This window comes from Schistocerca gregaria, chromosome X (assembly GCF_023897955.1).
Source record: "Schistocerca gregaria isolate iqSchGreg1 chromosome X, iqSchGreg1.2, whole genome shotgun sequence".
Taxonomy (NCBI): domain Eukaryota; kingdom Metazoa; phylum Arthropoda; class Insecta; order Orthoptera; family Acrididae; genus Schistocerca; species Schistocerca gregaria.
This window is the reverse complement of record NC_064931.1, coordinates 44030847-44043224: the sequence shown is the minus strand read 5'-3', so window position 1 is coordinate 44043224 and position 12378 is coordinate 44030847. Positions and strand designations below refer to the sequence as shown.

Sequence of the window (12378 nt, the reverse complement as noted above, 5' to 3'; positions counted from 1 at the left end):
GGAGGGGAGGGTGAGGGAAGGGGGAGGGAAGGGGGAGGGGAGGGAGGTGGGGGAGGGAGGTGGGGCAGGGGGAGGGTGGTGGGGGAGGGGGAGGGAGGTGGGGCAGGGGGAGGGTGGTGGGGGAGGGGGAGGGAGGTGGGGGAGGGGGAGGGAGGTGGGGGAGGGGGGAGGGAGAGCAGTTTGCTGGCTATGAATACAGGAGGGAAGAGTGGCAAAATCGCATGCGAGGCATGGTTGTTGGAGCCGGTGGGGAGCAGCACACACTGAAGGTGATGTGAGAACATGAATTGGGAGAGGGTGGCAAAATGAAGAGAGAGGAAACTGTTGGGTGGAGCATGTGAAAGGATTTAAATGGTTCAAGTTGTTAAGTAGCCGTTGAAACTGAGCATGTTATGATTGGCTGCATGTTGGGCTACTGAGTGGTAAACTTTGTTTTTTGCAACAATTTGGTGATGGCCATTCAACTTGGTTGACAGTTGATAGTTAGTCATACAGACATAAAAAGCTGCGCTGTGTTTGAAGCAGAGGTGGTATATGACACAGCTGCTTTGCAGGTGGCCTAGCCTCTGATGGAGTAGGATAAGCCTGTGACAGAACTGGAGTAGGAAACACTGGCTTAGTGCGTTGGGCAGGTCTTGCATCTTAGTTTTTGGTAAGGGTAAGATCCCTGTGGTATGGTGTTGGGAGTAGGAGTGGCATATGGATGGATTAGAATGTTTAGTAGGTTGGGTGAGCAATTGAAAACCATTTTAGGAGTGGTAGAAAGGATTTTGGGTAGCATGTCTGTGATTTCAGGGCATGATGATAGATGATCAAAGCCCTGATAAAGCTTGTGGTTCACTTGTTCCAGTCCAGAGTGATATTAGGTGACAAAGGGGCAGCTCATTTACAGTTGATTCTTAGGGTGTTCGGAGGTTAAGACTTTTTGAGGGCATGACACAGGAAATGTGGTTGTGGACTAGGGTTTGGCATGTAGTGCCTGTTTGTAAAGGCCTTCATCGGACGTTCAGCATACAGGGCAAGGGAGTTATCATCAGTGATACATAATCCACAGGTGGCCAGGCTGCATGGGAAAGATTTTTTTGGGGTGGGAGGAATGGCAGCTACCAAACCACAGGTAATGCTGGTGGTTAGGGGGTTTAATGTGGACAGATGTGTGGAGATCAAAGTGCAGAAAGATGACACACTGCGTAGCAGAACAAGGTGAAACACATGGGAGAGAATGTGTCACCGTTGTGACAGAATGAGGAGCCCCGAGTCCACATCATTAAGATATCACCACATCATTGAGGTATCAAAACATCAGTAAGATATCATCAATAAACCTGAACCAGACAGACACCTACAATCCTCTCACTAACCTTACAATGGGCTACAAAGAAGTGCCCCCTTCATCACACATTACCATCCATGACTGCGACAAATGTATCATATCCTTTGCCAGGCCCTTGATTATCCATCACGATCCCTGAAATGAGGGACATCCTACCCAAGATCCTCCCCACCCATCCTAAAGTGGTGGTCCCTTGCTCACCAAGCATTCACAACATCATAGTCCATCCATATGCCACTCCCACTCCCAACTCAATGTCACAGGGATCATATCCCTGTGGAAGGCCAAGGTGCGAGACCTGTCCCATCCACCAACCCAGCACTTCCCACTCCAGTCCTGTCACAGGCTTATCCTATCTCATCAGATGCTGGGCCACCTGTCAAATCAGCCATGCACATACCAACTCTGCTTCAAACACTGCACAGCTTTACAAGTTGGTGTGTCTACCCATCAGCTGTCCATAAGGATGCATGGCCACCACACCCAAACTGTTGCCAAGAACAAAGTTAACCCCTTGTTGACAACATGCAGCTGAACATAATTTCCAACAAAAACATATTTTACTCAAGTTATCAGTAAAACAATATATCATCTAAAGGCATTGACATGCATAATTCTGTACAATGACATAAGCATTCACATGACATTATCATGTATAACATGCTCCCACCCTAGGACTCATAAAAGTTGACATTTAAAATAGGAACAGCAAATAGAAAAATAAAATTAATGTGGTAAAAATAAATAAAGAAGTATCCTAGTGCAGAATATCAAGTTATGTGGTATATACACTGAATTTTGGAATTAAACATAAAAGTGTTACCTATATTCCGGAATGTGAGATAATGAAAGAGAAGTTCCCAACTAGTGTGTGTGTACTATTGTGCAGAGAGGTGGACAGTATCAGATACAGAACTGCCAGTGGCCCATCATGTGCCATGACATATAAAGCAGTTAGTTCAAAATTTTGAAATGTGTGCGAATTCCTAAGGGACCAAACTGCTGTCGTCGGTCCCTAGACTTAAACACTACTTAAACTAACTTATGCTAAGGACAAACACACACACACACACACACACACACACACACACACACACACACACACACACACACTCTCTCTCTCTCTCTCTCTCTCTCTCTCTCTCTCTCTCTCTCTCTCTCTCTCTCTCTCTCAAGGAAGGACTCAAACCTCCGTGACACGGCGCCTCAAACTGCGCAGCCACTCCACGTGGCAAAACAGTTAGTGTCACAGTAAATTCAGTGTAGGATTTATATTACAATCAATCTTTATAAAGCTCTAGTCTCTACAATAATCTATAATTCTGTCAATGAACCACAGATGAATCTACGCATTTGATTTTGACCTGTGATTATGCTTTAATGTAAAACCAATTGAGGTGTTCTCTGGAACGATGATTTAGTTGAAATACACTGAATCAAGATACAGATCATCAAATGTACTAAATAGGTTTTTATTCACTTCAAACTCTTGTGCACAGCTTAAATTTCAGTCAAATATGAGAGAAATATTGTGGTTTCAGACTATATGACATGATAGTGTAGTATGTAAGAATTATTTATTGTTTAGGATTTGAGTTAAGTCGCCATTCCAGAGAACACCTTAATTTTAGTGTAAAATCACAATCAGAGGACATCCAAGTATATATTAACAATCAGAGCAAAAAATATATGTAGTAAAAATTATGTCATACTGTATCATAGTGGACAGGCCTTGACAAATTTGAATCTGTAATCTAATATATCCAATGAAATTGTTTAAAAAATCATTGAAAATGTGTATATACTGACTTCCAGTGTGACCTAGTGTTTATTATTGTTAGCCACTGACACAGACATCCTGTGTTTGATTTCTAGTGAACACCTCAAACTTTTCCATGACAGACATGTACAGATAGGATCCACATTTTCTCTCGAGTCCAAATGAGACACTGCTTGAAAATAAGTAATGAATTGACACACAAACCATTAAAGAGCATCAAACTGGAAGGCTCACACCAGGCTGAGAATCACACATTATCTTACTTAAAATGGTGTAATACCAGACAGACATGGGTACAATCTGCAAATATACAATACATTATGTATTGTTTGACATTGGCAACAAATTCTGATTTTCATGAGTGCTGTTGTGGGGCATTAATAAAAATGTACCATTTGCATTACCCACTGTATACCAGAATCCATCAGCGAATAAAAGGAAAAAACTTGCATTGCCCTTCACCTGATGCAAGCCTTTTTTTTAATTGGCACCACCACTTTGGTGACTAGTGTATCAATTGTCTTAAGGTTGACTCTCTCCTGAAGGAGTGTATATTATCACATTTTTGTTAATGGTAATGAGAAGATGTGTGGCGAGATAGTGAAACTCAGTGCCACTACACCCAAATAGCACCAATGAGATAGCCAATCTTAAGGTCACCATCCAACACAGGATCACCACCACCTTGCTGGCAATGGAAATCTCTTCCATCACAGGATAGGAAATGGCCACCTCCAAGTTGTGTGCATTAGCAAAGTGACCTGTATTTTGAGAATGGAGCATGTATCACAAGCAAACTTCATTACTGAGTCAGTATTTCAGTCTGAAAGTCCCATAAACATTTATGTTACTTACAAATGAAGAGTACAAGAAAAGAATGTGCTCTGTCTACTTTTTTTCCAAAAATGAGGTATGTATACCATGATACGTAGGATTCCGTGTTGTTCAATACTGTTAACAGACTAGTGTGAGAATATGAATAGTCTATGTTCCATAACCTATTTCAAATTATGCATGCAGGGAAAGAACGTGCTAATGCCTCTTGCTACAGGGAATAAGTGTGCTCTGTATGATGTTGTATATAAAATATTAGATTCCTTGTGGGTTGGTAAACATGTTGGAGCAAGAAACAGCAACTCTCTCTTCATTGTGCATTTTTGGTAGTTGCAAAAATCGCTGCTTCAGTTTGAGACATTCTGTTTGGTAATGAAGAGTTTAAATTATTCATTTCAGTTTAAATAGTTTATTATTTATATTATGTAACTGGATGGATAAGAAATCTACTCACCAAAGAGTTGCAGAACATACACATAAGAGAAGGTTCTAACAGGCAAGCTTTCAGAGCCAGTGGCTCCTCCTTCAGGCAGAAGGATTGAAGGGGAAGGAAGAGGGGTGAAGGAAAAGGACTGGAGAGGTCTAGGAAAAGGGGTAGATTTCGATAAAGTTACCCAGCCAGAACCATTGGTCGGGGGAGACTTACTGGATGTGATGCGAAGAAAAGACTTATCATTGGGGACTGTACTGGAAGAGATTTGAAAACCTGAGGGCTTATAGCTGGAAAACAGGGTACCAACCGAACATATATCTGCCTTGGTTGATCAGCATTAGCAACCTGTAGTACAAAGACTTCTCTCCTATGTGAACATCATCTGAAATCCATGCCCCTGCCACTCCCACCACACCCATTGCTTGTCACCATTGATGCCATTTCCCTCTATACCAACGTCTCCCACGTGCATGGTCGGTCTGCTGCTGAACATTTCCTCAGTCACTGCCCACATAATTCCAAATCTATAACATTTTTCATACTCGCCTTAATCAACTTTGTGCTTACTGACAACTACTTCATCTCTGAGAGGCAGACACACAAGCAAATCAAGGGTTTTGGACACGAGAACCAGGATGGCTCCTTCCTATGCCAAGCTTTTCGCTGGTCGCTTGGAGGGGGCTTTCCGGGGATCCGAAAATCTTCAGCCCCTGGTTTGGTTTAGATACATTGTCATCTTTACCATATGGACTTATGGTGAGACTGGCCTGTTAATATTCTTGGAATCTCTGAATACCTTCTCCCAATTAAATTTCACATGGTTCTATTCCAAATCCTGTGTCACTTTCCTTGATGTTGATTTCATCCTCACCAACGGCCAGCTATACACGTCAGTCCACATTAAACCTACGAACAAACAACAGTACTTACATTCTGACAGTTGCCAACATGTCCTTGGTTCTCACCACCCACCTGGCATTAATTTCTTCCATCTCAGTATTTCTTCACTCCTTTCTTCATTCCATTTTAGTTTTCTACATGTTTCATTTTCTTACCTGTCCATTTTTCACCATCCTCTTCCCACCTCTGTTACATAAAATGCACTTAAGTTTTCATTTTTATTAACGCATGTAAAATGTTTAAACAATTATCTCTGTCTTGCATATTACCCTGTCTTCCACTTTTATGGTCTCAGGTTTTCAAATTGCATCCGGTGCAGTCCTCAACAATAAGTCTTTCCTTATAATACTGTCTGGAAATTCTTTCCTTATCATCCTGTCTGGAAAGTCTCTCCTGACCCAAGGTTCTGGGTGACTTTCCTGAAATGTACCCCTCATCCCCTTTCCTTCCCCTTCAACCCTTCTGCCTGAAGAAGCTTGCCTAGTTATAACCATCTTTTATGTGTGTATTCTGCCACGGCTTTTTTTTTTTTTTTTTTTAGATCTATCCAATTACAATAGCTTGTCAAAAATTGATTGCTTTGCGAGTAGGGTTATTATTTATATTGAATGATGAGTACTCCATCTGAGGATGGAATACAGAGACCTTCAGATTCTAATAGTGTTAGGGAAAGGCAATTATGAAGGTGAATGAATACAGTCATGAATACAGTCATGAAGACAAAAAGATTCAGTCGCATGAACTAGGAGAAGACTGCAACTGTAGGTTAATTTGTTTTGAGGTAGTAAGTGCTGAAGAAAGATCAAATATTATACGAAAATTTGGTGATATATTAGACTGACATGAACAATTATTATATCTGAAAGGTATCATGACACTACTTCCATTTCATAAAAGGTGATCAAGGAAGAATGAAGATGAAGCACACCTCTGAGAGTGTAATTTCAGCAACAGAGTAAGAGTGAAAGGTAACGACACTGCACATTCCTATAGAAAGAAAAGCCTTCAGGGCAGTACCTGGAATAACTAGGTGGTGATTAATGACAGTTCTGAAACTTTTGAAACTGGGCAAGACACTTCGTGCTGGAATGGGTAAGCATGGAGGTAGGCCATGGAAAATTATGGAAGAAGGAATGGCTGTTTATGATCATATTCATTTATTTAAGGGTAGATCAAGACATTACAACATAGATAAAAACTAAAAATTTGTATCTCCCAGAAGAACCTTTGGTAGAAAAACTGCATGAATTGATTCAGGAAAAATGCTAGAATTTTAACATTCCATATGAAATGCATATAAGAGTATTCAACACTAAATTCAATACAGCTTTTGGGTATCAAAGGAATGATACATACTCAACCTGCAGTAATTACACTGCTGAGATGAAGGTGCTGAATGCAATGTTATATCGATGACATAAAGAAACAAGTCTTGAAAGAAATCAATAAGATCACCACTGACCAGAAAGTGCACAAAGTCAAAGCACAAACATTTTATTCCAGAAAGAGCACTTCTTATTTGAAAAGCCAAAAGTCTAATGAAACAAAAGCAATCTGCATGGACTACCAAAAAAAAAAGTTTGCCTACCAAACATAAGTACTAATGATGTCTATTACAGATGGCAGTTGTCTGTCCACTCTTTCAATATCCATCAGCTTACAAATGCAACTTCAATGTTCCACACTTACACTAAAGTTACAGGAAGAAAAGGGAGTAGTGAAGTTGTTTTCTTTTAAATCACTTTGCGCACAATTACTGCACAAGAAAGTCAAACATCTTTAAGCTTTTGTGAATCATGCTCAGAGCAGAACAAGAATTACAGTCTATAAAGGTACCTTAACTATCTTGTGAGTGAACTGAAGCTTTTAGAGACTGTGAATGTAACTTCCATTGTTAGAGAAGTTCTAACAATGAGTTGGGTGTGAATCATGGTTAAGTTTGATGTAAACCTATGCCTCTTGATGTTGCGGTGATACAAAATTGGGAGTAATTTCTGAAGAATAAATATTTGAGGGAATGTCATTTGCCAACATGGTCCATTAGAGAGGTAGTCATCACAAAAAAGTCACTACCTCACTCAACGCTAAGTAACTTACAATGGAGCTTGGATTTTATCAGTGGTGACAGTTGCACTGTGACTCCAAGAGCAGCACTCTGGAGAATATCCATCCCCTGCTTACATAGGTAAAATATAAAAATATAATTAAATATTTTTAAAATTTTATGTAATAATAACAATAATTATAATAGACAAGAAGCTAGAGTGATTTACATAAATGTTTTACACCAGGCTGACAAGTCAATGTTGGAACAAAGTGATATATTTTATTCTTTTTACCACTTTATCACATGAAGTAAAAACGGCATACAGAACCTGCTCATCTAGAAGTATCTTTATTGTTTCAAACATTGTTTTCATTACAAAATAATCTGACACATAATGTTTAACAAAAAATACCATTTTACTAGCAATATCGTGCATTCAGCTATGCACAATTTTTCCTTGAAATGCATGACATTACTTTAAATATTATGCCAATAAAATCACAATTTAAATTTTTAAGGAATCAATTTATATTAAATTTAATGTATATAACATGTCCTTCCATTACGACTTCTGTATTCATTGATTTTGTGAATCAGTATCCATGAATTTCAGTTCCAAACTTTAAAACTGCTCTGCTGGACAATTTAATAACGTGGACAAAAGCACATTCTTTCCCTGTGCTCTTCTAAGGTGTTTGTACAGAGTTGTGCACTTTAGTAAGTTTAGAAGCAAAATGACAATGTGCAGCTTTATTATTAATCTCAGTAATATGTATACATATTAAATTTTACATTTCACATATCTGCTTTACTTGAAATGTGGACACCACATGTGGCAGTGATCAAAGATTGGAACTAGTTGTGGAAATATAAAAACTACTGATAGCAGTTTTGGTCAATTCAAAAATATCATTTTTAGAACAAACATGTAATGCTGTGATTTTTCAGAAACTGCAACAATAATTTCAAGAATTTGAGGCTTCAAGTACGATTTAATTTTGTGTAGTTATTTGTTTTCACTAAGCCCTTATGTACACATACTAATGTCATGAGTTGTAAAATGATACATTTCCCACCTAAAGATGAATTTGTAAATATAAATTCTGTCTAAAATTGCTACAAAAGACTTTGTATTATAACAATTAGAGTTATTTCAAATACAGTCATGCACCATCAGCACATGACACAGAATTAATTTGAGAACCAACTATTTTCTAAGGCCTAAATAACGAAATTTGCTGAATTTGCTTGCTTTTAATTGACATAGGCCACAGAATTCAGTTCTTTAGTCTGAAACACCTCTGTTATGTGCTAATAATAAAACACATTACCAGGAAAACGATGTATCTTATCTACATCTGTGATACATAAGCACATGCATGTGTAAAATGGGTGGAAAGCATTAAAATTATATTTAAAAACTGGACACTCAAGAATACGTCAGTTAATTGCATAAACAGTTTATATATATAAATAGCAGAGGAAAAGTCACACTACCTTGTTGGCAGAGGTGGTTTTGGTGGTGGACTAGTATCATTCAATATGGACTCTGAGCTCTGTGAATGTGGTACAGAACTTATTCCATGCCTGTCTGTGACAGAAGTAGATGTCTGCTCTAATATCTGTCGCTCTCTTGGAGTAAGAGGAATATCAGGCAATGAGCTACGCTGTGGAAAGTCAGTTCCTCCCAAACCATAATTTGATGCTCGATCCAACAGTGGCCCACGATGAGTTATATGATTAGTTGTAGCTTTTGTACTGCTTTCTCTATGGGCTATCTGATCCTGAGCTAGTGTTACCAAGTGCTGAAATGATGAGGAAATGTAATTAAAAATTAGAGGGGCCAATTAAAAATAGTGAAAGTATTGCAACTATAATATTGCTGGAATGTATTATGTTTATACTTAAGATGTGTGCCATACAGTGCAAAGAAGCTAAAATGTTTGTGTTCACATTTTTATCTACTGTCATATACAAACATAAGAAACTTTATTACTCATTTTCTACAGGTGATATAGTAGATTTTGGAATGCATAAACAAGGGATTGCTGTATTTACAGCATTGAAATGGCTTAGCAAATGGGACAGGAGGGAGATTCTGATACTTAAAAATCTTTACTTGTTCAATTGTACAATTAAATTCCAACACACTCAAAAATTTTCCATGAAATTATTGTGCTTTCCGGGATGGAAAATGTTTTTTTTTTTTCGTTTTTATAATGTTCTGATAATGTAAGCTAAAGGTACTGGAACAAAAATATTTGAAGAAATTATCATTAACTTCCCTCTTATGTTGCCTCTAATAATTTCCACATTAGTATTATGAAATACATTTGGAGACAGCACAGCATGCAGTTTTGTCAGTAATCAAGCAGTCAGCATCAGGACTTGTTAAAAATTCAAATGTGTAAAAACAAATATTGTAATGTTTGCTTGTCACCAAGTGCATATGAACTAATCTTCATTGCCTAATCTACAAAAAATCTCATTTACTTAACTACGAAATGTTTATCAGGTGAAAAGCTGATAGTTTATCTGTATGAGTATACAAACTACTGAGCTTCAAAAAGCAAACATATATGTTAGATTAAGGGGGGAGGGGGGGGGGGGATGATATATTGAGATGGCACAGTGCAGGAACATTGTTTTGGAATTACCTGGACTGCTTCTTCAACAAGATGGATAACTTCATTCACATTTTCTTTATTTAAAGCTTTCTCTCCTTGTAGCAGAACATCATCACAGAGTTTAATTAGTTTGGCAAGACTTTGATATACTTGGTTTGTTGCAGAAACCAAAGCTGAACTGCAAAAGTTGTTCAGTCAGTCTTAAGTGTAAATCCATATATCATGACAGATTATGTGAGAATGCAAAAACAAACAACAGATATACATACCTTTGTTCATTGAGGACGTACATTTTGAGCATACTATGGATGGTTGTTACAGTCTCTAATACCACAGTCCCATTTCCCGGCAGAACTTCAAGCTTGTTTTTGCCAACAACATCACGAAAATGTTTCAAAGCATACTGAACCTTAAATATAAATAAAATAAACTGGTATTTGAATACAGATATTAAAACATTCACTACCAGTTACAAATAATGTTAATGCACAGAAAACCAGATTCTATTAAAGAGACTTAAAAGTAGCGTCTTATCAAATGCAAGGTGCGTTCAAAGATTTCTGGAACTTCGTCCACAAAATTTTGCTATGCTTAGCTTTTACTTATTGTGCATGGTATCTGGAAGCAGTCTTGGTACGCCTCTTGCTGCAACATGTTAAGTACCATCTGTGAATTTTATTTTATTTCGGCTATTGTTCTTTCGAAGGGGTTTTCAACTTTGGAAATATAAAACACATTCACAGGGGCCACACCCAGTGAGTACAGAGGATGAGCCAGCACAGTGATTTCATTTTTTGTGCAATAGTCACGCACCAACAGTGCTGAATGTGCAGGTGTGTTGTTATGATGTAAAAGCCATGAATTGTCTTGCCACATTTCAGGCCATTTCCTTCTCATAATTTCTCTCAGGAATAGCAACATGTGCGATAATACTATCGATTAACTGTTTGTCCCTTTGGTATGAATTCATGATAAACTAATCCTTCAAAGTCAAAGAAAACTATCAGCGGGCCTTGCATGCCTTTACATTTGGCCTGACCTAACAAGCCTCTCCCCCCCCCCCCCCCCCCAACCCATTGGAAGATTGAACCATGGTTTCAAATTCATAACTGTAGACCCACACCTCATTACGAGTTATGATTCTCTTAAGGAACATCTTGTTCTCATTTGCGTGATGAAAAAGCTCTTCACATGTTGTGAGGTAAAGGTCATTCAGATCTTGACTCGTGCACTATGGGAAGAACATGGTGGCAAGATTATGCATTCCAAGATGCTGTGTTAGAATTTCGTAACATGATCCTAACTGAAAAGTTACATTACCAGAGAAGGAAAGTTGCCACTCACCATATAGCAGAGATGCTGAGTCACAATAGGCACAATAAAATGATTCACACAATCATAGCTTTCGGCCATTAAGGCCTTTGTCAGTGGTAGACACGCGTGCTGAAACTACACTGCAAGCAGCGGGACCAGCGCATGATGGGAGTGGCGAATGGGTGGAGGTAAGGAGGAGGCTGGGGTGGGGGGGGTGGGGGTGGGGGGATAGTATGGTGGGAGCGGTGGACAGTGAAGTGTTGCATTTATGACTGAGGGCAGGAGAGAAGGTGCAAAGGGGGGAGGGGGTAAGTAGTGGAAAGAAGAGAAATAAAAATAAATTAAAAGACTGGGTGTGGTGGTGAAATGACAGCTGTGTAGTGCTGGAATGGGAACAAGGAGGGGCCTGGATGGTTGAGGACAGTGACTACCGAAGGTTGAGGTCAGGAGGGTTACGGGAACGTAGGATGTATTGCAGGGAAAGTTCCCACCTGCACAATTCAGAAGAGCTGGTGTTGGTAGGAAGGATCTATATGGTACAATCTGTGAAGCAGTCATTGAGATGAGAGGTATAATGTTTTGCAGCGTGTTGAGCAACAGGATGGACCAATTGTTTTTTTCGCACAATTTGTCGGTTGCCATTCATGCGGACATACAGCTTGTTGGTTGTCATGCCTACATAGAATGCAGCACAGTGGTTGCAGCTTAGCTTGTAAATCATATGACTGGTTTCACTTGTAGCCCTGCCTTTGGTGGGATAGGTGATGTTAGTGACCGGACTGGAGTAGGTAGTGGTAGGAGGATGTATGGCACAGGTCTTGCATCTAGGTCTACTACAGGGGTATGAGCCGTGAGGTAAGAGATTGGGAGCAGGGGTTGTGTAAGGATGGACAAGTATATTGAGTAGGTTCGGTGGATGGCGGAATACCACGGTAGGAGGGGTGGGAAGGATAGTGGGTAGGACATTCCTCATTTCAGGGCACAACGAGAGGTAATCCAAATCCTGGCGGAGAATTTATTTCACTTGCTCCAGCCCCGGATGGTACTGAGTTACAAGGGGAAGTTCCTCCGTGGCCGGACTGTAAGACTTTGGGAGGTGGTGGGAGACTG

At 39.4% G+C, this 12378-nt stretch overlaps 1 protein-coding gene across 11 annotated transcripts in view; it reads right to left on the bottom strand.

The window, feature by feature from the left end:
- Positions 1–12378, bottom strand: part of LOC126299504 (guanine nucleotide-releasing factor 2) — a 361975-nt gene that overhangs the window by 139744 nt on the left and 209853 nt on the right. For all 11 annotated transcript variants that reach the window (XM_049991460.1, XM_049991454.1, XM_049991453.1 and 8 more), the window contains exons 3-5: positions 10224–10363; positions 9985–10132; positions 8825–9132 (exon numbers count right to left, since the gene is read on the bottom strand). In XM_049991460.1, the coding sequence (XP_049847417.1) occupies positions 8825–9132; positions 9985–10132; positions 10224–10363 (596 nt within the window). The remainder of the gene's footprint in view (positions 1–8824; positions 9133–9984; positions 10133–10223; positions 10364–12378) is intronic.